At 44.4% G+C, this 24,272-nt stretch overlaps 2 protein-coding genes across 2 annotated transcripts in view; one reads left to right on the top strand and one right to left on the bottom strand.

Moving 5' to 3' along the window:
* The window catches only part of LOC125350356 (centromere protein P), a 196,499-nt gene extending 188,521 nt beyond the window's left edge, over positions 1-7,978 (top strand). Inside the window, exons 6-8 of the mRNA XM_048344913.1 lie at positions 6,008-6,087; positions 7,089-7,180; positions 7,677-7,978. Coding sequence (XP_048200870.1) covers positions 6,008-6,087; positions 7,089-7,180; positions 7,677-7,792 — 288 coding nt within the window. The 3' untranslated portion in view covers positions 7,793-7,978. The remainder of the gene's footprint in view (positions 1-6,007; positions 6,088-7,088; positions 7,181-7,676) is intronic.
* Positions 7,979-8,393: 415 nt separating this feature from the next.
* Positions 8,394-24,272, bottom strand: part of Ippk (inositol-pentakisphosphate 2-kinase) — a 47,057-nt gene continuing 31,178 nt past the window's right edge. The window contains exons 12-13 of the mRNA XM_048344115.1: positions 14,699-14,778; positions 8,394-9,865 (exon numbers count right to left, since the gene is read on the bottom strand). Coding sequence (XP_048200072.1) covers positions 9,640-9,865; positions 14,699-14,778 — 306 coding nt within the window. The 3' untranslated portion in view covers positions 8,394-9,639. The remainder of the gene's footprint in view (positions 9,866-14,698; positions 14,779-24,272) is intronic.

Below are 24,272 nucleotides of genomic sequence, written 5' to 3'. Positions count from 1 at the left end.
TGGCAGTGTACCCAGGCTTCAGCAAAAGTAGTGTCCAGCCATATGCCAGTGGTTCCTGTAAGGTTATCCAGAAAGGAAACTCACCACAGGGTTCAGGCAGAGAAGAGCTTATTGAGGGGAGAGCAAACTGCCAGCCCACACAAGATGGAGGCATGGGGAGGCAGAGGGGAAGGGAAAAAGAGAAAAGGAAAGAGCGGGGACTGTGTTGAGCTGGATTATATAGGAAAAGATGGGAGACACAGCCAGGTGGATTGGATATGACCTCAGAGAAGGAGGTAACTGCCTCCAGGTATGCCAGTTACCTAGGTAACTCAGGTACTGGGTGCATACTTAAACAGGTGGAGGGGGGTCTGCATGGAGCCCTCCTGGGGGTGGACCTTACAGTTCCCACCTGTAATCTTAGCTACTCAGGAGGCTGAGATCTGAGAATCATTATTAGAAGCTAGCCTGGACAGAGAAGTCCATGACACCGATCTCCAATTCTGGCAAATGCCAGAAGTAGGGTTGTGGCTAAAGTAGTAGAGAATTATCCTTGAACAAAAAAAAGCTATGGGACAGTGCCCAGACCCTAAGTTTAAGCCCCAGTATAAGCAAAAAATAAAGAAAAGCATTTCCTAGTGAGCAGATCCTCTTGAATAGTCTAGGAGTTAGGGATGCAAGGTGCAGTTCCAGAAAGGAGAGGTTAAACAGGGGAATAACCTGTTTTGTTTTCTTTAGGGGAATGATGAATGGGGAAAAGATGGAGGGGGGGTTAAGAGGTTGGGGCACTACTTGATTGTCCACAGACTGTCCTGTCTCCCAAGATGTAAGTCATTTATGAATACCAAAGATTACAAGCAAAACATAAATGAAGTTTAAATCTGCAGTTATAAAGGCTTTTTAAAGAGTTGTAGCTTTGAATTAAAATAAAATACTTGAAAACTATAAGGAAATTAGAAGAAATGGTTAGAAGACTAAAGGAATTATCACAGGAATTTCACCCCCTTGAGGTTTGAGAACTATTTTGTTGCCATTAGAAAGCACAGAAATTGTGTCTTAACTGGACCCTTATGTGAATCCCAAAGACAAGGAAGTGACAGAGCAGAAAGCTCATCTTGGGCTTGGGGACTGAGGTCAACAGGACACCCAAGCCTCCCTCTCCCAAGAGAGCCCTGCTCAATTATCTCTGTGTCCTCTAGAATGACTGGGAAGTGAACATTGTTTTTTTAATCTGCTCTATTTCCTAGGGTCACTTCCCAAAAGCCAATTTGCATGTGGTTCCTCTGCTCTGTGCACAGGACGTGGCCTGATTCCCCTCTGCCCCATGGCCCCTCTGGCTTCCCAGCTGGCTTTTCTGGGTCACTTGTTTTGTTTCAGAAACATCCTACACAGTGCCACAAACTCTCTAACGATCACCTCACCCCCATAATGTGCACTTCTGCAGAGGGCCAGTGACTGGCCTGAGAAGGCTTTGTGGCCACGGGGTTTCTGCACCCCACTGAGCTCTACCGCTGCCACACAAAAGCAGCCACGGCATGAGCCTGGCTATGCCAGTCAAGTATCATAAACACTGACATTTGACCTCTAGTTTTCATAGGTCACAAAAGTCTTTTTCCCAACCATTTTTAGCTTCTGAGCCATACAGCAGCAAGGGGCATGGAACCTGTGTTGTCCCCATTCTGGTCTCCCCAGTGTTAACATAAGCTGATCCCTCAGGCTGACCTGACCTGGCTATTATTAAAATTTCCAAAGTCTTTGCTTCATAAACACCATTGGACTATATTTCTAATGAATTGGGTCTCTTCCAACCTAGAGGTTCCCTTAGTTCATTCCAAGACTGCTAAGGGGTAATGGGAAGAAAGGCCCCTCCTTGGGAGTTGAGGCACTGAGGGTGGGGTAGGGCTCACGCATGGAGAATGTCTGGCACAAGCCTCAACAGGTTCTGAGACAGCAGTACAATATGGGCACGCCCAGGCCGGGCCTTCCGGTCCCGGGAGCTTTGTGTTCACTTTCCCAGGTTCATCAGCCACTGTCAAGAGCTTGTTTGTTTTTCTAAGCAACATTTAGCGCACATTTTTAGACTCCCTCTGGAACAGCAGTACGTGCCACGAAGTCCTCAGCTGTTCCCATTTATTTTCATGTATGCTTCTGGTGGTGCTAGTCCCAGAGGAGCTTGTCATGGATGGTGAGTTCACTGCTGATGGTGTCTAAGCTCCAACCCCAGTCCTACAGGGAGATGTGAACACTTCCTGAGCTGCGAGCACTGCCCCCACTGTTCTTCACAAGCAGATGACTTCAGGCTGCCGACGTGTAGCTAGGCTGTTTTTTATGTGTGCCTCAAATACTCAGGAGTATGTCCAGGAAAGTTTGGATAATTTGGGTTAGAGGATGTAATTTGGCAGCAGAACTCCTTCATTCCTCTGTTTATGTTACTTCATGGAATGTTTACTTGAAAAATATAGTTCTAGAGAGAATAGAAGTCCACACTGTTCGACTTGGAAATCAGTCTTTCCATCCTCTGTGTAATCAAAAGATTTAAAGGTTGGCACTGTTCATCCAGCCGGATGGTCTGGGGCCTTGCTAACATTTCAGCTGGTGTGTGGACAAGTTGCATTTTTCCCTTCTGGGGGTTGTGCTGATCTTTAAATTGCTCTAAAATAGCCAACCCTCCTCTAGCTTGACAGTCTGAAAACCCTGTCCCCATCTCCCCGAGGGACTGTAGCCTGATTTACGTCATATTCTGACCAAAAGGTCCAGAGGACCCATGTGCATTAGGGTGCCAGTGTCCAATGGATGGTGTCTATGTTCTCCTTGCTTAGAGGTTTTCAAGTTAGTGCCTCCCTTCCTGCTACAGAGGAGCTGGTGGTGAGGTTCAGCAGGCATCATGGGATGCTTGTGAACTGGCTGAACTAACATGGAACAACCTCTGAGGACAAGGGAGGCACAAGACAGGAGCAAGAATTCAAGGCCCTATCTGAGAAATAACTAAAGCAAAAATGCCTGGAGGCCTGGCCAAAAAGCAAAGCACGTGTGTGTGATTCCTCTTATACAAAATTCCCAGAATAGGGAAATCTATCTCTAGTTAGAAAGTATGTTAGTGACTTGGCTGGGGGCAAGAGTTTCTTTATGGGTTAATATAACCCTTCTGGAATTAGAAAGTGATGAGGCTGTGCTTATTACCTTGTAAATATACCCAAAATCCATTCAACTATGTCTTTCAAAGGAATGAATTTGTTATATAAATATTTCTTAAATCGAGTCAGTGAGAGAATAACCTGTGGGAAAACATTCACAATAAATCAACAGTCTATGGACATCCATAATGTCCACAGGATTCAAGGGTTCATTAGCCCCTGCCATTGCCATGCTGTGACTGAAATCCAGCAGAGGCTTTCTGTAAAGAACCCAGCAGCCACTGCGCCAGCATGGGGGCTCAGGTGAGATAGACTGGATCAAATTGCCAGCAATCCCACAGCGGCCATTTTCCTGTCATAAGCACCATGAATGCAAACTCTCACAGATGGCCAGCACCTGAATAAACATCCTCGGAATCACAGCCTTGGCATTCCTCCATGGAGCTCCGGACCTTCCTTGGGGCCCCAATGCAGATAGGCTAGTGTCTGCCTGCGGGTTAGAATGCACAGCCTGGGACAAGACCCCTCCTTAGCACAGCCTTCCAGTACTTTTCCTCCACACCACAACCTTCACACTGCACCCAGAACAGCCCCAAGTCCGAGACTGACCTTTGAGAGCCAGGCCATCAGAAGGTCAGGTTTATAATTTTGTTGTTGGTACTAGGGCTTGAATTCTGGACCTCTCACTCCTTTGGCTTTTTCACACCTCCACTTCTGGCTTTTTTCAATTGGAGATACGAGTCTGTCAGAGTTGTGTGCCAGGCTGGCTTCAAACCTTGATTCTCAGCTGCCCGAGTAACTAGGATTACAGGTGTGAGCAACTGATGCTCTTATAGTTTTCTGAATAGCCTTTTGGTGTGCAAGTATTTTTCCCAGAAGGTATTCGAAGATATACTGTGTGTATTGCTGCCTTATCATGTCTTAACCCTTTGTCAATTTGGTTCTTTTATCAATGTCAAATACAGTGATAATCACAACTCCTGTGCTAAGCTACCTGGGCACATCTACCAAGACCTGGCCTTTATAATACTTCTGATTACCTGTGACTGTAACAAGGCTTCCACGCCTGGTGTCCACAGGGCTATTCTCTCAGCTCTTAGTTGCTTCCTTCTATTCCCAGCTGTGCTCTGGGGCAGGGTGACCACTCAAGTGAATGAAGCAGGACAGGTGGAGTGACTTACACAGATGAGGCTTTTCACACAATCCCAGTTCTTCAGAAGCATATGCTGAGTGTCTAGCCTCTTCCCAATATCAGTATTTCTACTTTGGTCTTGGGGGGCGGGGGGAGAAAAAGGAATATGCTTGTTTAGTGAGCCTTCTCATCCGAGTTCTCCTTTGTTTGGGTAGCAGAGCTCTGTTCCCTTCCACTTGGAGGCTCAGCGCAGCCCTGCGCTGGAGGCAGCCCAGGCCCCCAGTCCTCCCTGGAGTCCCATAAGCTGCCGCCAAGTGCGACTTGGAAGCTAAACTGCCACGTTCACACACTCTCCTTTACATTCCTCAAACAGTTGTTATTAATTAGGAAAAGCCTGATGTCTAAAAGCTAGCCAGCACTTTCCATTTAAATCATTGAGGTATACATTTTCTCCTAAAAACTTGTTTTTGTGACATTAGTAATTATCCGTAAGCGTACATCAGACCCACTCCAGTTTTGGTGTCTGGATGTGCTCTGTTGGTGGCTCCTTGGAGGCACTGGCAGCTGCTCACCATGAGGGAACTGGTTCTTTTAAACATCTAACACATACATCTCTATCCTCACACAACCTCATTTGATGAGCAGTTTCAACCCAGCAAGCTCTAGCCCCACATCCCAGCCCTGGCTCCACGGGCCTTTCCCAATCACTGCCCTTTGAGGCGTCAACTTAGGCTACTGTCTCTCAACCAAGCATGGAGTCACATGAAGAAAGGTCTTTCCAAGGTTGTCCTTAGGACCTTGCAAGGTTGAGTCTGCCGTAAGACCCCCTCATCCTGCAGTCTGTCCTCAGGAAAGGACACCTTTCCTGAAGCAGTGGGGGCCACTGCTTCTCACATCACTAGTGAATAGGGCTTTTGTTTAGACACCTATAAAGCAAGCACTGTCTCAATGACATAATGTGACAGTATGTCATTCTGGTATGTCAGAAGCTCCCAGGATAACAGATACACAGACATATCTGAGTGACCACGTCATGTGAGAGAACCACCTTAGAGTAGCCAACTTAGAAACCTGCAACCAGGAAGTGACAAAGCATGTGCTCCCACCACAGTTGGGGTGCCTAGGTGGGGTCCTGTCTATGCCAAGAAGAAAGCCAGGTTCAGGTGTGTTGGGAGCATTCACTGTAGCAGAGTGGCAACCACTGCCCTCAGAGGTTCCATTTAAAAAGGCCTTGATGGGGCTGGGAATATGGCCTAGTGGCACGAGTGCTTGCCTTATATGCATGAGGCCCTGGGTTCAATTCCCCAGCACCACATATACAGAAAACGGCCAGAAGTGGCGCTGTGGCTCAAGTGGCAGAGTGCTAGCCTTGAGCGGGAAGAAGCCAGGGACAGTGCTCAGGCCCTGAGTCCAAGGCCCAGGACTGGCCAAAAAAAAAAAAAAAAAGTTTGGCAGATGCCAAAACTCTCCAAATGGCCCAGAGACAGGAGATGAGAGGCTGCCCCAGGTGGGAGGTGGCAAGTCAGAATGAAATTGTGCAGTGGTCACCTGAGGCATTAATGCTGAGAAAAGTGACAATAAAGGGAGCCTGGAAGCCACATGGCAGGAAAAAGACATCTGGGTGGTGGCCAGTGAGGGCAGGGTATGTGTAATGCTTTGATCTCAGCCCCCAAAGGGTCCCTGACTGGCCAGCCAGTGGCCCTACCCTGTCCTGTGCTCCCTCAAGATGGATCTGCCTACAACCATTTCTCTCCCCACACAGGACAAGTACCCAGGCACTGTGCACCTCTCAGAGGGGCCCAACTCACACTGCATGGAAATCCACAGTGCCAGCCAGCCTGGGTGAGTACACAGCACTATGGCCTCACACCCCTGTGCAACCAAGATGAGCTGTAGAAAGGCTAAAGGTAACCCACTGAAAGAAGACTGAGCACCATCCATGGGAAGAAGCAGCAGTCACGACAGATACCCAACAACTTTGGAAACAGGCCAACTGTGCTTCACCCAGGAAATTACCTAGCAGAGGAATTGGCATTAGGAAGAGGAGGAGGAAGAGGAGTGGGGCTGTAGAAAGCCAGCAAGCAAGAGCACTGCAGGGCCCTTAGGGCTCCAAGGAAGGTAGATCTGTGTATGGATCCATGCTACTACAGAAATGGAAGGTAGGGAGGCAGGAGCTAGTGTGAAAGCCCCCGGAAGCTAGGAGGTGGAAAAGCAAGCACCCAACTCCTTTGCAGCTGTTTCCCTTCATCAACCTCAGGCCCATTATCCCCTCCCTGTCTGCCATCCTCTTGCCTCTTCACATGCACCTGTGTATCTCTGTGCAGGTCCTGAGTATGAATGCTTAGCCATGCTTTGTTCTCAAGCCTTCTAAGGTTTTTGCCTTTACTTATGTGGCTGCAGTTCATTTTTACTGCTCATTCTACACTAAGTGAATAGACCAAAATGTCTGTTGCATTCTTCAGGCCTGGAGGGTCTAGGGTCTTTGTTCCAGTTTATTTCTCCTGTCATGTGGCATAGAGGCCTCTCCTGGGTGCAGATACTGAAATTCCTGCATCATGGAGTGGTGTATGCACAGCCTTCTGTCAATGCCAGATTATTCTCAAAGTAGATGGTTGAGCCATTGCCACCCCCACCAGCAGTGTCTTGAAAGTTCCTGTTGCTGTACATCCTCTTGTAGTGAGTACAACGCTGTAGTTCTGGTTTCCACAATCCTGTAGACTTAGCACACTTGGTCTTCCTCTATAGACAAGCATCTTTAAAAGCAGACAAGCCCAGCAAAGACAAATGGAAACCAGGTTGCATCTTTTAATTACACTTTAAAAGCACTGAATGCTTTCTCTCAGGTTTGAATTGATGGTGGTTTGGAGGATACAAATAGATGAAGAAGGAAAGGTTTTGCCAAAGCTGGATCTCCTCACCAAAGCCCCACACCGAGGTAGGCCTTGTGCGCAAAGCCACTGTGTGTTTCATCTGGTTTTACATGGCAAGAATAAAGAATTTCATTAGTGTACTTTGACTACAAGGTTTTAAAATAATTTTTAGGTGCTTGCTTGCCAATGACTTACCCTTCTGCACCTAATAAATTCTACCTTGCTAAAGGGGGCGGGGGTGGATAGATGGATGGATAATCAATGACAGAGAGATAGCCAGATAGATAGATAGATATAATAGATAGATAGATAGATAGATAGATAGATAGATAGATAGATAGATAGATAGATAGATAGATAGATAATAACAGCCCAAAGAGCATGAGAGGGTTTATCTCCTCTGCTCTCCCAGGCTGAAGGAAGAAGGAAAATTCTAGCCTGGAGGTATAGGTAAAGTTTCTCATCTCAATCCTGTTCCAGGCTTCCATTTTCTGCCAGGAGGAGGAAAGATATTGGTGACACCAAGACTTTGGTTTCTTACCATTTGTGTTTTCTCCACAGCCCTGCAACTGGATAAGAAGAAAGTCATAGAAACTGCTCCACTGAACTTCCGAACCCTGCTAGGAGTGCTGGGAATTGAAGCTGCTATAGACAGCCTGATAAATTGCTTTGTGTGAGAAATGGCTCGTTCCCAAAGGGCTAAGATGCTGTGCTAACTGAAGTGCAAGCAACTTATGTTGAATATAAAAACTCAGAATCCACACCTCTTAAGATGTACTGCATGATACAAGCCAAGCTATATTAGATAGGAACTCTCATGTCATGAGAAATACAACAATTTAAATACAAAATGTCAAATACAAGTGACATGTTTACTGTTGTTTTTTTTTTAAACCAAGGGTGGGTGGGTGGCTGGCTATGGAGGAGCTGTGCCCTGACCTCCCCCAGCTCCTGCCACCAGGCTTCTGGGAGGTAACTGACAATGAGATTTCATTTCCTAAGCATTCCTCCAAACCCAGAGGTCCCACACTTTCAGCCTCTAGTCTGTAAAACAGTATGTCTTACCAGTCCTAATGTTCTCTGTCATCCACAAAAGCAAGTAGGACTGTTAGCTTTAGAACAATGCCGAAAGAATGAACTGACCCACTCAGAAGCCAGAAGTGGTAACCCTAACCCTACCCTAACCCTACCTAACCCTAAACCCTAACCATCCAGCATACACAGAAAAACCCAAGGAAAGTGGTAAGTGTCTAAATGAATAAGAATTCTTTTGTGTACCTGAGTATGGGACAGAAAATATTAGCACAGCATTCTCAAGAAATTCTACAACAATTGGCTTGATTCAAACAAATGTAATTCTCAAGTTATCACAAAATTTCCCACAAAAAAATTAATCAGCAAAATATTTTCATTTTTCATGTAGCATTTTCATACAATTTCATGGTTTCACGTATATGTTACAATAAGTAAGCCTTCATTAGTCCCTCAAAACAATGATATAAATAATCAGTCTGTACAAGCTACCATAGAATAAAAAAAGAAGCCAAGATTCCCAATGATTTCATAGCAGCCAGGCACACACTTTCAGTGACCCCCAGTGGCGCCAACTAGGAGCCGTCAGCAGCCTGCTGGAACAGGGAGACCCTGGGCCACCCACCCTCAAGGCAAACTGAAAGAACAATGTGGCCTGGAAGGAAAAGAAACCTCTTCCTCAACCACCCCAGACCCCAGAGTGCCAGGAAAACTCTGGGCTGTTAGGCAGGCCCACCACACCCACCCCAGAGCCACAGCAGCAAGTTACAGCTATGCTTCCAGCTTCCACAGCAGCAATTTCAGGCAGGGAAGATGCCTTATCTCCCCTACAGTGAAAGATAAAATCCTGAAGCCAAAAACAAAAGCAATGCTCACCCAAGACTCCCTGCTGACCCTTCTCAGAGCCGAGAGCTTCGGCACCCACCGCCACAGGGACCCTGAGTCTAGACCACTCAGAACTGATGTCCTCACTAATCCCTGATCACTCTGACAGTAGGCAATCACCTAAAGCCTGTGTTGATATGTGGTTTACATTGAAAGTGACCAGTAACAGCCTGGCAAGTTCTAGTAGTTTCCATGTTTTCTCAAATGTCCAAACTGTCAGATATTTGTGACAATTCAAGTTTTCTACATCAGGAGTCTGGTGGTAGGAGATCCAAACCTTGGGGCTTACAATAAGGCTTTTCGCATGAGAGAATTCCACCTGAGCCCTGGCTGGAAGGAAGAACAACTACCTACGATGTCTTCCCAGGGCTTAGCGGACACTTCCATCTTCTGAATGCAGACTTCCTGGGACAGCATCGTGTCCTACATTCCTTGTCCTGGAAGATGTTTCTAGTGCTCTTCAATTCTGTGTCTCCAAGAGGCAATCTCACCTCAACAAGAGTTAAAAACAAAAGTATTCACAGCCAAAAGTCACCCACCACAATAGAAAATAGCTCTTATCTTTCAACCTTCACATTCCAGTTCCAGAGACACTGCAGGAAAAAAGTTAGACCTTATGTAAAACTAATGTGCAGTCTTCACTTTCCTTGAACCTGGTTGACACCATGGCGTCGTCTTTGGCATGCACAGTCTTTGTGTAATAGCTGACAATCTTGCTGTCCAGTTTATACTGGTGAGGAATGCTCTCATAGGGCTTGAGGTCGAGGTCCAGCACAGACACAGAGAAGGCCAGCCGAGACCGCGATGAGGCGACGACAGGCCTCTGATCAGAGCTGCAAGTAACAACAGCAATTTCAGCACACAGCCCCTGCAAATCGCCTCATCCCAGCTCACAAAGAGCACCCATTCTGTGTCTGTGTGCATCCTGGTTTTGTCTGTGCCAGCCATATGTATGCACTAGCACATGGAGCTTCTGCCAGGTACATGCCTGCCATGACACAGGCCAGCACACCAGGCCACACCAGAAAAGAAGGTTACAGAAGAAGAAGACGGAAAAGCCATTATGTGGAATGCGTGAGTGATATTCCCCACAACCCAGTGGTCTAAGCAAATGCTGGAAAAAAAAGTCACTTTATCGTGAGCCAAACATTACAAAACCTAAGACAAAGTCAAAAGTAGATCAGGCTATCTGGCAGCCAAGTGGATGAACGTGGAGAACAGACTTCTCTTTATGTGCCTTTCCCATGTCTGGGAAGAAATGCAAACTCCTTTATGCTTTCACATTTGGAGAGAGATCTGGTTTCATGTTTTACTCTCAAATCATATCTTCAATCCTCTGTGTGTTGTTTTTCAGAGCTTTTGTGGCTTTTTTCAGAAGTCTAAACAATCACTTGTACTTAAAAATCACTTTCAGAATCAAGTCTGGTACCAAGACCACTGCATACCCTGCTATGCTCAGAGGACTCAGCACAGAGTCAGCACTCAAACTACTAAATGAATTCTGAAGTCCAAGAGAAGTGTTCTGGGATCTGGGTGTAATGTTGCATGCCCATAACCCTAGCAGTTTAGGCTGAGGCAGGAGGATCAAAAGTTCAAGGCTACCCTAAGCTAAATGAACATAATTTGCAAATAATAGGCCTTGAGTCTCATTCTAGAAGCAACTTGCTCTGTTATTGAAAACTGCTAAACTGCAATCCTAGATCGTTAGCTAGGCTGAAATAGTCCACATGCCTAGGCCAGGACAAGGACTGTGTAACTTAAAGGACATCTCAATTTCTCAGGTCACAAGCAACACCCAAAACAACACATATCAAGACAGGAGGGATCTTCAAAAATCTGGGGAGGGTCTAGCTGTGGTCAGCCACAAGCTCCACATGAGACAAGGCCAGCAGCCAGCATACACCAGCCTGTCAAGCCACAATGCTTGTCTGCCCTGCCATTAAGCAAGGACTCCCAGGGACACAGGTGTCCCGGTAGCAGCCTCAGATACAGAGATAAGCTGTCTGCAGGGGAGCTGCTGCCCTGGTCTGCATGGACAGCGGTTCTCCAGAGCACTGACCAGCTGGGAGGGTGGGCCGGGGGGTCAAGCAGACAAGCCAAAGCTGTCGCCACTGCCCAAGCTGTGTTTCGAACAGGAAATCAAGAGGAACTGAAAGATTTAGGAACAGGTGGATAGGTCTCCTAGTGATTCCAAAATCCCTAAGCACCTGCAGCAACAAGAAAGTAGACTTAAGACTTTCTTAATTATGACAAGAAAGAAATGGCATTGGTGAAGCTTTTGTTTTGTGGCATAAGTTTATTAATGCAGTCAGCCCTATCGGCTGTAAATTAAAGGATCTAAATTCAACCTTGGGTTTACTCTGCATCTACCTATACATGCAAAGACGTCTAAGTTGGTTTCTAGGTTCCCCAAGTGCCACACTCCAGGCCAGAAACAGCCAACACAAGCACCTGCCCCAGCCCTGTATATTTTCTCTGGGGAGAAGCTATGGGGTAGATGCAAAGCCCCGCCCTCAGCCACCCAGAGCCTGCTGAAGCCCCTTCTACTAGGTGCACGTGTGCAGCTGTGGGACGTCTTCAAGGGTCTGTTCCACCATCCTTTCTGCTCTGCAAGGCTTCTGATAGCTCTGGCTCTCAACCCATCACTACATGGTCCCTACTCTGGCCTGGAGACCTGAGCACAGCAGATAAGGCGCCTTAACAGGCAAGGCCCACTCTTCCTCTTCCAAACCCTCTGCAGAATTTTCCAGATCCCATCTCTCTTCAACTGTCACAGATTTCTAAACTTTTATGAGTTGAACTTCTCCCGAATAAACTTGACGGATGGTTCTGGTTCATGTCTAAACTCTATATGTACATTTTTAAACATTCACATTTTAACATTATGATTAAATTCATTTGAATGGAAATCCATTCTGAAGTGTTTCACACATACTGACTTAAGTTTTGCTTTGTCCTTACTAAGTTTTAGCCTATCTTTAAAATATACTTCATTGTTATCAATGCATTTTTTTTTCTTTTTTGCCAGACCTGGAGCTTGAACTCAGGGCCTGAGCACTGTCCCTGAGCTTCTTTTGGCTCAAGGCTAGCACTCTAGCATTTGAGCCACTTCTGGATTTTTTTTTCTTCTATTTATGTGGTACTGAGGAATTGAACCCAGGGTTTTATGCGTGGTAAGTAAGCCCTCTACTGCTAAATCACTCCCAGCCCCCTATCTGTACATTTTAACTTTACCTTGAAATTAAGTCCTAAGCCTGGCAGAATGAAATGTTAAAAGACAAAATGGGAATACCAACTTTTAACTGAATAAGCAAATGGCAGCACCACAATTCAACCACTTCCTGGCTTTGCACTGTCTACTGTCAAATCAGAATGCTGCTGCAAGTGCATTCCAGCGCCAGCACTGGGGCCTCTGAGACTGGAACAGGAGTTCCTGGAAGCCAGAGGGCCACCACACACCTGGGGGAGGGCACTCCAGGTGGCCCTTTTCCCTCATCTTGCCAACTCCACAAAGGCAAAGGGTGCAGTCAGTCCAGTTGGACCCATCCACTGCACCTGACTACACAGCTGTTTCAGTTTCCCTAATTTTTTATGCACAAACTGAAAAAGGACAAGCGGAGTGTTTGGTGAGCGGGGTGATTCCAGTGCCTCCAGCCCGGTACCAGAAGCTCACACTTTGACATGCACCCTCCTCCCCACCTAGCAAGTGGCAGTTTCCACACCCTGGCCCAGGGAGGGGGGAAGGAGCTCAGCCCTCATCTCTCCACACATGACACAGTGCTGGGGAGAGTGGTTAGCATCTGTCCTTTGGGAACCTTATACATCCAGGTAGGCTTCAGCAGTGAAGTCTTTCAGCTAGCTCTAGTGTGAGCATCCTTCATTCAAGTACCCACCATCTCCCAGCTGCATCCCTGGCCAAGCAGGTTAGAGGATACTATCTTCACGGCAGGTCTCATCTAACACAGTAGCTTTTGCAGTCACATGCTGCCACCAAACACAGCCTTCCCAACAGTAACTAAACACTGGGGGATAACAGGAGTTTTCAACTAAATACCACCTGTGTGCTGGAGTTATGCCCTGTAAGTGGTCCTCACAGAGGAGCTGTGGCTCAAGTGGTAGAGCAAAAAAACAAAGGGAAGGGGCTGGGGATATGGCCTAGTGGCAAGAATGCTTGCCTTGTATACATGAGGCCCTGGGTTCAATTCCCCAGCACCACACATACAGAAAATGGCCAGAAGTGGCACTGTGGCTCAGGTGGCAGAGTGCTAGCCTTGAGCAAAAAGAAGCCAGGGACAGTGCTCAGGCCCTGAGTCCAAGCCCCAGGACTGGCCAAAAAAAAAAAAAAAAAAAAAACAAAGGGAAGCACCAAGGCCCTGAATTCAAGCCCTACTACTGGCACAAAAGGAAGTGTTCTCCAGCATGTCACATCCAAGAGGATAGACCTCATGGGAACCGCTTAGCTCAAAACCATCAGCAAAATGGGTGGCCTTTCAATAGGTAATGACCAAGGAACATGTGAGAAGAATGTAGAACATCCAACATGACCACATGTGGGGTAGACACCTCTGGTGAACAATTAGGAAGCTGTCTGACCACAATGGGCTGGGCTCAACCTGAATTCCTGGAAAGGAGAGACAGGAGACTTCAGAAAGCACCAGTACTCAGGGAGGGAGGAGCGCGCGTCCGGAGTGTGCCTTTACGAGTGTGCCTTTACGACAGGAGGCAGACAATGAATGTACTATTTGAAAGGTTTTACCATGATGGTATCAGAAAAGTCAGCACATCCCAGTTGTAAGGTCCACCCCCAGGAGGGCTCTATTCAGATACTCCCCACCTGTTTAGGTCTGTGCCAAAAATACCTGTGTTGCCTAAGTAACTGGCACACCAGGAGGCAGTTAACCTCTCCTTTTCTGAGGTCACATCCAAACCACCTGGCCATACCTCCTACCTTTCCCTCAACAGGAGTCCCCACTCTCTTTCCTTTTCTCTCTTGCTCTTTTCTCTTTTTCCCTTCTTCCTTCCCCTCTGTCTCCTCATGCCTCCATCTTGTATGGGCTGGCAGGTTGCTTTCCCACCAATAACTCCTTTCTGCCTGAAAGGAGTTGACAAGTTTCCTTTCCCATGAACCTTACATCTGTGGGGGGAAGGTAACTGCCTCCAGGTGTGCCAGTTACCTAGGTAACCCCATTGAGATTTAAAAAGTAAGGGCATCTGCATGGAGCCCTTCCAGGGGACCTTACACCAGTGACCAGTAAAAGACTAGAAGCAAGACCAACAAGGAGTTCTGCCACATCAGAGTTTGGAGCCTAGACGGGTGGGTGTAGGCCCTGTGAAAGGATTCTTCAACTTTACCCACATTCCTCCTACACTCGTATTTTGTTATAAAATAAAACTTTCCATTTAACAACAATTCTCCACAAGAGTCTTTGAAATGCAAGCTTTTAGAGAACAGGAGTTAAGCCCCACAAGGGCTAGGTCTATAGCCTGGAGGTAAAGTGTGAGGCCCTGGGTTTGATCCTCAGGTTCTCAAAATACAGCTGCATAATATCACATGCTCCAGGAATGTGCCGGCCCTGCCAAGCAGGCTTTCTAAATGTGGGGAGCCACCTTGTCCTATTACTCCATACACTGTCACCCAAGGACAGGTGTCACCACAGCCGCCTCACCTTGAATCCTGCAGACAGGGGGAGAGTGCGATCATGATAGAGCAGTCCTTCGCAGTCATGGCAACTCGGTACTGTTGCACCTGTGGAGAGGGACATGTCATCTCCTGGTCACATGCTCCCAAACACAACCTCTCCAACAGTCAGTATAGAAGCCAGTGCTTGTGATGCAACCTGGGATAAGGTTACAAGACTGGCTGACATGGAGCAAGGGTATGTTTGTTCGTTTTTTGGTGGGGAGAAGGGAATCCTCCCCTGCAACAACGCCCATCACACCCAGCCCTGGCCTCCGACCTCACAGTTCAAGTGGTACAGGGACCCCAGAAACTGAAGACTTGTCTTCAGCAAGGTAGCTATAGTCTGTTTTTAGACGAACAAGCAGGGGTTGCTTTAGCTCTGTTATTTTGGCCACACTAAGGATGGAGCAAGCTTCACTCCAACCTTCTAGCAATTAGGTACACAGTGTTCAGGGGACACTACTTCTAACCATCATGAGTACACTGCACACAACTGAATTGTCTGGGAAGGTCCACTGTACACAGGAGAAAATTAGGCACAAGTAACTTGGATGATAGCAGGGCTGATCCCCAAGCCAGGAGCCATGGCTTGAAGTCTGAGCTCTGGTACAAATACAGCCTGGTATAGACAAATGCAGCTCTGCACTGGATTTACAACACTACCTGCCAGGACCCCCAACAAGCATGTGCCACAAGCACACAGGGAGAGCTAAACAAAGTCACCTCTGCAGCACATACATTTCCTTTTCTTCTTTGGAATTTGATATATCATTTAGATGTGTGTGTGTGTGTGTGTGTGTGTGTGTGTGTATGCATGGGTGTACACACACCATTTTAGGACTTGAACTCAGAGCTTGGGCACTGTCTCTAAGCTTTTTGCTCAAGACTACCTCTCTAATACTTGAGCCACTGGCTCCACCTCTGGCTTCCTGGTGATTGAAGGTAAGTTTCATGGATTTCGGCTCTGGCTGGCTTCAAACCACAGACCTCTGAACTGAACCTCCTGAGTAGCTAGGATCACAGGCATGAGCCACCAGGGCCGGTTTTCATTTAGATGGTTTTAGGTTGGATAGGTCTCCACTCTTCCACTCTTGCACAATGGGATAATACCTCCCAGGACTGCATAGCCGCACCTGCCAGCAGGCAGGCCTGGGGATGAAGGACAGAAGCAACTCGAAGTGCACATATATCAGGCCAGCCTGCTGCTCCTTGGTCCAAGAAACTGGCCAGCAGTAGGGAACTTGCATGCTCTTGCCCTTTCACCCCATCCACTAAGCAAAGACATTCTTTTACATGACACACACACACATACAAACCCAGTCAAAAAGAAATAAAGAGCTAAATACAAAAGCATGTGACGTTCAGCATGTTGTAGTGTACCTTCTAACCAAGATACAAAACCAAGAAGCTACAGAAGACTCAAAAACTAAAAGAGCTAAAAAACTAAAAACGAAAGAGCTAATTCAAAGGACAAAGACAAGTGAAATACTAGAAGAAAATATATACAATATAAAACAAACATTAAGACTTATCAAAAGTTGAAACGATGGGGGGGGGATTGGGAAGGGGAAGGTGGGAGAAATATGAGGGAGGAGGTAACAAGTTGGATAAGAAACGTACTCACTGCCTTACGTATGAAACTGTAACCCCTCTATACATCACCTTGACAATAAAGAAGAAAAGTTGAAATGAATGATAGGTTTATCTGGTTGGTTTGGTTTCTTTTTAGACAGGGTCTCATGGGGTTTCTTCTGGCCTCAAACTCATGAGTCTTCTGCCTCAGCCTCCAAAATGCTCAGATTATAGGTATGCCCAACCATGCCTGGCTTAATATATTAGAGATCATTATGGAAAAAGAAAACTACATAGAGAAGTGGATAGACAAATTTATATTATATAAATTTCATGTGTAGATATTTTAAATGTAACATTTTATATATTAAAGTTATATGTACATGAAGATAATTATAATAGTGAAATATTTTCCACCTTTCAGATGGGTAAATTTTTTTGTCTCAAGAGAAAAAAATGAAGGGGGTTAGGATTTAAACTGAGTAATTCTGGTATTGGTACTTGGACTAACTAAAGAAACAGTACAAAAGGGCTGGGGATATGGCCTAGTGGCAAGAGTGCTCGCCTCGTATACAGGAGGTCCTAGGTTCAATTCCCCAGCACCACATATACAGAAAATGACCAGAAGTGGCGCTGTGGCTCAAGTGGCAGAGTGCTAGCCTTGAGCAAAAAGAAGCCAGGGACAGTGCTCAGGCCCTGAGTCCAAAGCCCAGGACTGGCCAAAAAAAAAAAAAAAAAGAAAGAAACAGTACAAAATATCAGGAAATCTGCTTAAAGGCAGAGCTAACAAGGCAGGAAGGATGGGCTTTTCCAAGAAAGGGGTAGAACAATTCTAGAGGCTTGGGTGACAACAGTTTGAACCAACCTGCTGGGCAAATACAACAGTACTATGAACCTCTTTGAGTTAGCCCCTTTAAGAGGTAAAATGAGCGCCAGGTGCCAGTGGCTCACACCTGTAATCCTAGCTATTCAGGAGGCTGAGATCTGAGGATCTTGGTTCAAAGCTAGCCCAGTCAGGAAAGTCTGTAAGACTCTTATCTCCAATTAACTACCAGAAAACCAGAAGTGGCACTGTGGCTCAAACTGGTAGAGTGCCAGCATTGAGCTGAAGAGCTCAGGGACAGTGCCCAGGCCCAGAGTTCAAGCCCCATGACCAACAAAAAAAAAAAAAAGGAAAGGTGAGCCAAAGTTGACAGGTCCTACAGGACCCTGCAGCTTCACTTAGAAGAGATCAATCATCTAAACTATATTCAAGTGACTCCAGCTTGCTAGTGCTTTCCAGTCCTCTTGGCAGAAGCCAGCCTGAAATTCCTTCGGGAAAAGGATAGAAGCCTAGATTTCAAGTTATTTCTAAAGCAATCGTGCAAATGCAATTTCTGGCATCCGAGTAAAAATACACAAGAACAAGAAGACAGGAGGACAAAATGAAAGGCAGCCAAACATGAAGAAAAGCACAACAGAGGCCTGGGGGGCTGGGTGAGACTCTTTACTTTCCACTCAATTCTGCAGAGGACTGAAAAAAAAAATTAAACAATCCAGAATAGTAGGGAAAAAAAGATGAATACACAGGGATTCCAGCTGCTGGAGTGCCAGACACATATGCTCAAAGAATTAAAGACAAAACAACTTTAGAAGAACTGGAAACTATAAAAATGGACCATTGAGTAGAAGGAAGATTTTTTAATCCTTCTGAAGCCAAATCTGCTATTCAGAATCTACTCTCTTGTATTTATCTATCTATCCATTTTGGTCAGTCGTAGGGCTTGAACTCTGGGTCTGAGCGCTATCCCTGATCTCTTCAGCTCAAGGCTAGAGCTCTACGACTTGAGCCACAGGGCCACTTCCAGTTTTCTGTTGTTAATTGGAATTTCCTGCCTGGACTGGCTTTGAACCGTGATCCTCAGATCTCAGCCTCCTGAGTAACTAGGCTTACAGGTGTGAGCCACCAGCACCCAGCTAGGATCTACTCTTTTTTGTATATTATACATGTTGCTTTATTGTATATAACGTATTGGTTGACAGTTGAAGAGGTTGGGCCTTCTCTGAGTTACTCTAGGACATGTAAAAATAGCTTTAAGGCTGTGCCTAGTCTTGATCCCACTCCATTTTGTAAAGCTACTCCATTTTGAATAAGTGCCAAAACACAATGACTTTAGATCTTGTTTCTATATGTAAACAACAATCATCTGTCAGCACACCATGAGACACAAACTGATCATTTATTTGTGCCAATAACCAATATATCATGAAATATATCAAGTCTTATCAGATACTCTCACACTGAAGAAACCAGCCCAGTGATTTACATAACTCCCTCATCTGAGACATATAAAGATGGAACACCTAGCACTGGAACAAAGTGGCACACACTGACCCTGTGGTAAGACCATCCAGTATATGTGTGACCCATACTTTGTCAACTTTGTCCTGGGAACTTTAGCTCAGCTCCATCCCCTGCTTGACATGAATGACCTGGACTCTGCCTTCTGACACTACTCAGCCTCAACAGTTCTGTTCCTTATTAGCATCTGATGTGACACCAGCAAGGACTCTGCTGCATCCTCTCTCTGTTCTTGCCCTGGAAAAGGCCTCTGTGAACCCTCCCTGGTATCCTGCAAACTCTATATTACTGTGGTATATAATGTGTGATCTGAGATTAATATTAGTAATAAGATTGGAATAAAGAACCTCTGTGGTGGGGCTGGGGATACGGCCTAGTGGCAAGAGTGCTTGCCTTGTATACATGAGGCCCTGGGTTCGATTCCCCAGCACCACATATACAGAAAACGGCCAGAAGTGGCGCTGTGGCTCAAGTGGCAGAGTGCTAGCCTTGAGCAAGAAGAAGCCAGGGACAGTGCTCAGGCCCTGAGTCCAAGCCCCAGGACTGGCAAAAAAAAAAAAAAAAAGAACCTCTGTGGTTAAGTAGTGCTTGGCCAACTAACACCAACAAAACCGATAGCTTGTGAATTTGTTATTCAATAAAATCTGATATTGTGGACAGAGTCAACTATATTTCTACTGAGGTACTTGCTGACAAATGGGGCATCTGTATCATACTCTTAAGGAGTAATGTAGTAAAGACAGCATGTTTAAGAAAGCTACTTCTCTAGCACTTTGAGACAATGTTTACTCTCACTTCACACATACCAATATCTTAAATGGGCAGAATGGTTTATTGAAATTAAACTTAGAATATTTTAAAAGAAGATAAGGCATATCACATTAAATAAAGTGATGAACACAAAATTCTTGACAAAACTCCCATTAAAACTATTCATTTCATTATTCCAATAACAACTTTAAGAGCCTGCTAGTTTGTTTTGTTTTCTTTTCTTCCTAGTGTCAGTACTATGGCTTGAACTCAGGGCCTCACAATTCTTGTTTGGTTTTTGTTTAAAATCAAGGCTGGAGCTCTACCACTTAAGCCACAGCTCTACTTCCAGCTTTTTGCTGGTTTATTGGGGGTTAAGAATCTCTCAGATTTGTCTGCCTGGGCAGGCTTCAAACTGGGATCCTCAGATCTCAGCCTACTAAGTAGCTAGGATTAGAGATGTGAAACACTAGCATACAGCAAAAGCAATCAGGTACTAAATGAGCCAGCAAACTCTTAAATGAGCCAACAATCAAACTCTGGAGCCTTCTACAATGCAGGTGAGAATTCTACCACTAAACCACTGATCCTTCCAGTTTTCTTTTCTTTTTCTGCTTTTAGAGCTTCTTTTTACTTGTTCTGGAACGATGAGTAACTGAAGTCTTAAAACCCTGCTATTGAAGTTAATTTATAAAGTCTCTACTTTATAATTCTTACATTTCTTAATAAGAATCAAAATGCTAACAATGGAAGCCATGACCCTGTAAACCTTTGTTTATATCAATTCCTTCAACTGTTCCCTGCAGTAATTGCATGCGATAGAAGAGAATGTTATTTTGCTGTTTCATTTGAAGAACCTGAGTTACAAAGCCTTTTGCAAGACTAGATAACAGGCAAGACATGGGAGACTAAATTTTAGCACAAATAACTTGGTTCTATAGCCTACACAAGTCACTGTACTTCAATACAATTTACCACTCAGTGCTGTAATTTTTAAAAATTAGAAATTTTAAAACAAAAATAAGTATTATAAATTCAAGAGGTAGGTAGCTTAAAAAGGTAGATTAGAAAGCAAAACTTGAAAATAAGATATCTGGGCTGAAGGGGATGATTTCAACAAATATAAACAAGACTGACAAAGACCAACTAGCATTTCTCCAACTAGCAATCACATCTTGAGTCTTACAGCTGGGCTGCCTGAGAAGGATGTTGCACTAGGAGGGTGGGAATCAGCCAGCCTTAGGCAAATGCAGAGGAGGCAGCTGGCTGCTGTGGTTGGAAGCATCTGCTACAGCTTCTTCAGAGGCAAGAGTAATTCCACAAGACCCACTTTAGAGACGGAATGCAAATGTCTCTTAGGAAGTATAACATGACTACCTAACCTATTGTTCTAAACTTAAAGACAATCATTTAGGGCAGGTACCAAGGCAGAGTAAAACAATGAAAAAAGAAAAGGAAAAGCTGAAGAGAATTGCTAAGCTGAAAGATAGGCCAAGGAAAAATACACACAATCCAACAGGAAAAGGAAAATAGCTGCAAAATGAAAAAATAAATAGAGTACAGACATGGAGAATAAACAGAATGTGTCTAACATATGTGTGAGTAAAGTCCAGGAAAGAGGAAATGGGCAAAACTCAAACCTGCTAATATCCTTGCAATGCAATATTAATGCACTGGCTCAAAAGGTAAGGGGATTCCCCAACTCGACCCATTCTTGTCATCACTCCCAAAAGAACCAAAATAAGAACTTTAAGCAGGAAACAACTGGGAAGGCAGAGCAAGCAAATGCCAACATGAGTATTGCTTCTAGGAATAAGCTACAGGGTAAAGAATATAAACCTCAGACTTCTGCCTCTGGGAAAAAAACAAAAAACAAAAAACATTCCTTCTAGAAATTTGCTCCAGAAGTCCTTCAGATGATGAAAATATGAGCTCACAATCACACAGCGCCAAACACCCAATCAAAGCAACATAGGTAAGTTGGCCAAAAAGATATGTTTTCTTCACTTCTCATTAAGAAAAACATTTTGTACATTTTGAACTCAGAGCCCCTAATTCAGCTTTTTCACTCATAGCTGCCACTCTAGCATTTGAGCCATACCTCCACTTCCAGCTTTTTGCTGATTAGCTGGAGATAAAGAATCTCACAGACAGGCTGGGAATATGGCCTAGTGGCAAGAGTGCTTGCCTCGTATACATGAAGCTCTGGGTTCAATTCCTCAGCACCACATATATAGAAAACACCAGAAGTGGCTCAAGTGGCAGAGTGCTAGTAGCCTTGAGCAAAAAGAAGCCAGGGACAGTACTCAGGCCCTGAGTTCAAGCCCCAGGACTGGCAAAAATAAAAATAAAAACGAATCTCACAGACTATTCTATGCTGGTTTCAAACTAACCTCCTGAGTAGCTAAGATTTACAGACATGAGCCATTGGCAACCTGGTTTACCTCCCAGGTTTAATTTTACATGATAGAAATCACATATAGAATAACTATCTCATAAACTGCTTAAAGACATAAAAAGTAGTTATTTTAACAGATAAGTAACAAGAAGCTACCAAAAAATACCAAGGAGATGTGAAAATGAGCCACACAGAACTTTTAGAAATTCAAAGGAAAAAAGGAATCAGTGAAATAGCAGATTAGACACCTGAAGAAGGAAGCAGTGAATTGAAAGACTGAACAGAAAAACAAAACTTGCATTGTAACACAATGATGAAAAATATGAAATGACAGTTAAGACATGTGAGAGAGAAAATAAAGGCCACTACACAGAAGAAAACATGATAATGTAGAAAATATTTGAGAATTTTCCACAACAAAAGCCACAAATCTATAAGTAGAAAAAGTACAACATAGACTGAGCAAAATGAGTAAGAACAAGACAACTAATCGCGCTGCACTCAACATCAAATGACACAAGAGTCTAATAGCAGACAAAAAAAAGACGGCTCCATCACCTTCTAGGCACCTTCTGGGCACTTTAACAGGGTCTGTCTCAACAGTAACAACCATAGTCACAAGATGTCGTGCAAAATGTTTAAAGATCAGATGGGCAGGGAGGGGGGATATCAACTCCTTTTCTATACCTGGAAGAAAAAAAACTTGTTCCAAGAAACATAGGTGCAATAGAAACATAACAAGATACAGAAAATTTCCACAGACACAAGATGTCATGCAAAATGTTTAAAGATCAGATGGGCAGGGAGAGGGGGATATCAACTCCTTTTCTATACCTGGAAAAAAAAAAAAAAACTTGTTCCAAGAAACATAGGTGCAATAGAAACATAACAAGATATAGAAAATTTCCACAGACACACACACAAAAATTTAACTTCCAAAGAATATTCTTCAGGAAAACTATACATAATTACAAACCAACAAATTAGACAACTTTGGTGAAATGAGCTACCTACCTCCTAAGATACAAACTACTGAATAATAACAAAGAAAAGTTCCAATTCCAACTAGCAGATAAGAGTTGTTAAATGAGATTAACAAAAGGTTCTAATAATAAACAACGAACAAAATGTGAACTTTTTAACTGAATGTAGTACTGTGTGCCTACAGTCCCAACTACTTAGGAGGCTGAGGCAAGAGGGGCAATATCTGAAACTCTGACTCAGAAGAAACAAAACAAAAAAAAACCATAGTTATTATTGGACAATGCACACACACAGAGAGAGAGAGACACACACAGACACAAACACACACATTTGAAAACTCAACCCAAATGTCTATCAACCGATGAGAGGACAGTATATGGTTAGTCTATAAATGGGATACTGAGCCAATAAAAGGGAGAAAAACACTGATGTAAGCCCCAAATTTCATCAATGACACTTGAAAGTCTTATGCTAAATGAGAACACCAGACAAAAAGGACTCCATATTGAATATTTATAAGCATTACTTGGAGTCAACAAGTCTCTTTTAGAGATGGATAGTAGACGGATAGTAGTTACTTAGGCCTGAGGGAAACTGAGAGAAAATGGGAGTGTGGGGTGGTTAGTTGTTTTCATTATTGTTTTATTTGGCAGTAAGGAGGTTTGAACTTAGGGGCCTTGTACTTGTCAGGTCAGTAGGTGCTCTACTTGAGCCACTCCCTTACTCTTTTTTAGTTATTTTTCCAGATACAGTCTTATATTTTTGCCCATGAAGCATGAAATGCTCCCCAAGAGAAGGGATGACAGACACCAGCCACCATGTCTAGCACATCTCCTAAAATGGTGTGGGATAGTTGCACATATCTCTAAATAGAGTAAAAAAAAAAAAAAAAAAAAAAAAAAAACACTGTACTGTACACTTTGAGTAAACTGTATGTCATGGAAATAATGTCTTACTAAATCATTTATAGAAAGTTGATCAGGTATGGCATGTAAAATACAACCCAATATATTTATTCCAGATTACAAAGGGTCTCAGGACATGGCTCAAGGTGAGCTCTTCCCTAGCAAGCACAAGGCCCTGAGTTCAAGCCTCAGTTGAAAGGAAGGAAAGGAAGAAAGGAAAAGAGCAAATGAGCAACAAAGTAAAGGGTGAGGAGAGAGGAAGGAGAAGGGAGAAGAAGGGATGGAAGAGGAGAGGGGAGGGACAGGCATAGTAGTCCATGTTTGTAACTGTAGCTATTTGGGAGTAAGTGATCAGGAGGATTGAGGTTCAAGGCCAACACAGGCAAAAAAATTAACAAAACTATACATCCTTTCCCCAACTAATAGCCAAGTGTGGTGGTAAACTTCTAACATCCCAATGTCACCAAAGGCAAAAATAGGAGCATCAGGAGTCCAAGCAGCCCAACCAAAAATGTGAGACTCTGTTTAAAGAGCCAGATGCTGGTGGCTCACACCTTGATCCTAGCAACTCAGGAAGCTGAGATTTGAGGATCATGGTTCAAGGCCAGCC

The sequence above is a fragment of the Perognathus longimembris genome, chromosome 1, assembly GCF_023159225.1.
Source record: "Perognathus longimembris pacificus isolate PPM17 chromosome 1, ASM2315922v1, whole genome shotgun sequence".
Classification (NCBI taxonomy): domain Eukaryota; kingdom Metazoa; phylum Chordata; class Mammalia; order Rodentia; family Heteromyidae; genus Perognathus; species Perognathus longimembris.
The sequence above is the reverse complement of the archived record's forward strand: the minus strand, read 5'-3'. Positions and strand labels throughout refer to the sequence as shown.